This window comes from Selaginella moellendorffii, unplaced genomic scaffold (assembly GCF_000143415.4).
Source record: "Selaginella moellendorffii unplaced genomic scaffold, v1.0 SELMOscaffold_451, whole genome shotgun sequence".
NCBI classification, from domain to species: domain Eukaryota; kingdom Viridiplantae; phylum Streptophyta; class Lycopodiopsida; order Selaginellales; family Selaginellaceae; genus Selaginella; species Selaginella moellendorffii.
The window spans coordinates 4930-6442 of NW_003314706.1; the positions used below are offsets into that span (position 1 = coordinate 4930).

The 1513-nt window shown below is 49.0% G+C and overlaps 1 protein-coding gene across 1 annotated transcript in view; it reads right to left on the reverse strand.

The window, feature by feature from the left end:
* Positions 1–1503, reverse strand: part of LOC9641245 (U-box domain-containing protein 52) — a 2215-nt gene extending 712 nt beyond the window's left edge. Inside the window, exons 1-2 of the mRNA XM_024668144.1 lie at positions 409–1503; positions 7–354 (exon numbers count right to left, since the gene is read on the reverse strand). Of these exons, the coding sequence (XP_024523912.1) occupies positions 7–354; positions 409–1248 (1188 nt within the window). The 5' untranslated portion in view covers positions 1249–1503. The remainder of the gene's footprint in view (positions 1–6; positions 355–408) is intronic.
* Positions 1504–1513: the final 10 nt, after the last annotated feature.

Below are 1513 nucleotides of genomic sequence, written 5' to 3' on the forward strand. Positions count from 1 at the left end.
TCCCACAGGTGATGTGCTCCTCACGCTTGTCGCGTCGCCTGGCATGAATCTTGCCAACCCAACGTCGCTGATCTTACTGTTGTAGTTTTTGTCTAGCAGGATGTTGGAAGGCTTGAGGTCCCGGAGCACGATCGGCTGTGGCTTTGCCTTGTGGAGGAAGAGGAGCGCTGTGCCGACTTCCACCGCAATCTGGTACCTCGTGAGGCATGAGATTGGCGGCGAGTCGTCCTTGCAGAACAGTCGATCTTCCAAGCTCCCGTTTTCCAGGTACTCGTAGACAAGGCATTTCTTTTCCGGATTTCCGCCTAGCAGTAGAACGATGTGAGGATGGTGTAGTCGGCTCAGCACTTCCACCTTTATTTTCCCATGCTTGTTAGAGATTTTAGAAATTCGAGTGAGTTTACGTACCTCTTGTTCGAACTCTTGTGGTCCTTGCCAACTATCATGTCTTAGAACCTTGACTGCTACGTTGGTCCTGTGGAGAGTGCCTTTGTAGACGTGACCGTATGATCCCTCTCCTATTTTGTTGTTCTCAGAAAAGTTGTCTGTGATGTCTCGGAGTTCCTCAAACGTGAATTGTGTGTACTTGAGCAGTTGTTGCCTGTTGGCCTCTCTCTCAGCTTCTGCTTTACATTGGAGCTCTATCCTGTTTTCCATTTCCTTCCTTCTCCGGATTTCGTCCACCAGTGCTTTTTTCATCGAGTTGACAAGCGTGAGAGCTTCAGCACGCTTCTGCGATTCCTCATCTAATTTCTTTGCTGCGTTATACTCTCGCTGATTGTCCTCCTCGACCGCTCGCATCAATATTTCCGCCTGGAATGCCATGAAATCGTAAGACTTTTGACGATAGCATCTCCAGTTTACCCGTTTTAAAGCCCAATCAGCGTTCTCGCGAGCTTCCTGGCTCCGTAGTGTTTCAGCGTCGGCAGATTCTTTTGCTTTGTTTGCAGCCACGATGGCATTTTGTAACTGCTGCTTGAGCATGTTTATTTGCTCCAGATCTCCAGCCTGCACGAGAGAGTCAGAACAAAATGCTGTTCTTGTAAATCTAACCTTGGGATCCGCAGGCAGGGGCTCGCTGATGATACTACTGGGCGAAGACTCTGCGAATTCTTCTTCAGTGCGAAAGGCTGGTGGCACAACTTTTAGTTCCGGCGTTTGAGGTTGGTAGCTTCCTTCAGCGATCTCATCCTTACTGTCACTGCTTCGCATTGATAGGTGACTTTTCAGCGGAGAGGTCGATACCATGAGAATTTCGCGATTCAAAGCGTCAGCTTCCAGCCAGCTAGAGGATGGAGACGGAGATAAGGGGAAAATGAATTTGTCCGCCACACTCGGACGAGCAGGAGATGAATTTGTACGAGGGAATGAGTGCGGTGGTGAAGCATTCCTGAATGACGCCAATTTCGAGGATTTCGATATGCACTGCACAGTACAGTAATCTGGAGCATGTTTCCGAACGTAGTCTGAAACTCCCGACCTCAATCTCCTGATGAAAGGAACTAAAACCGTG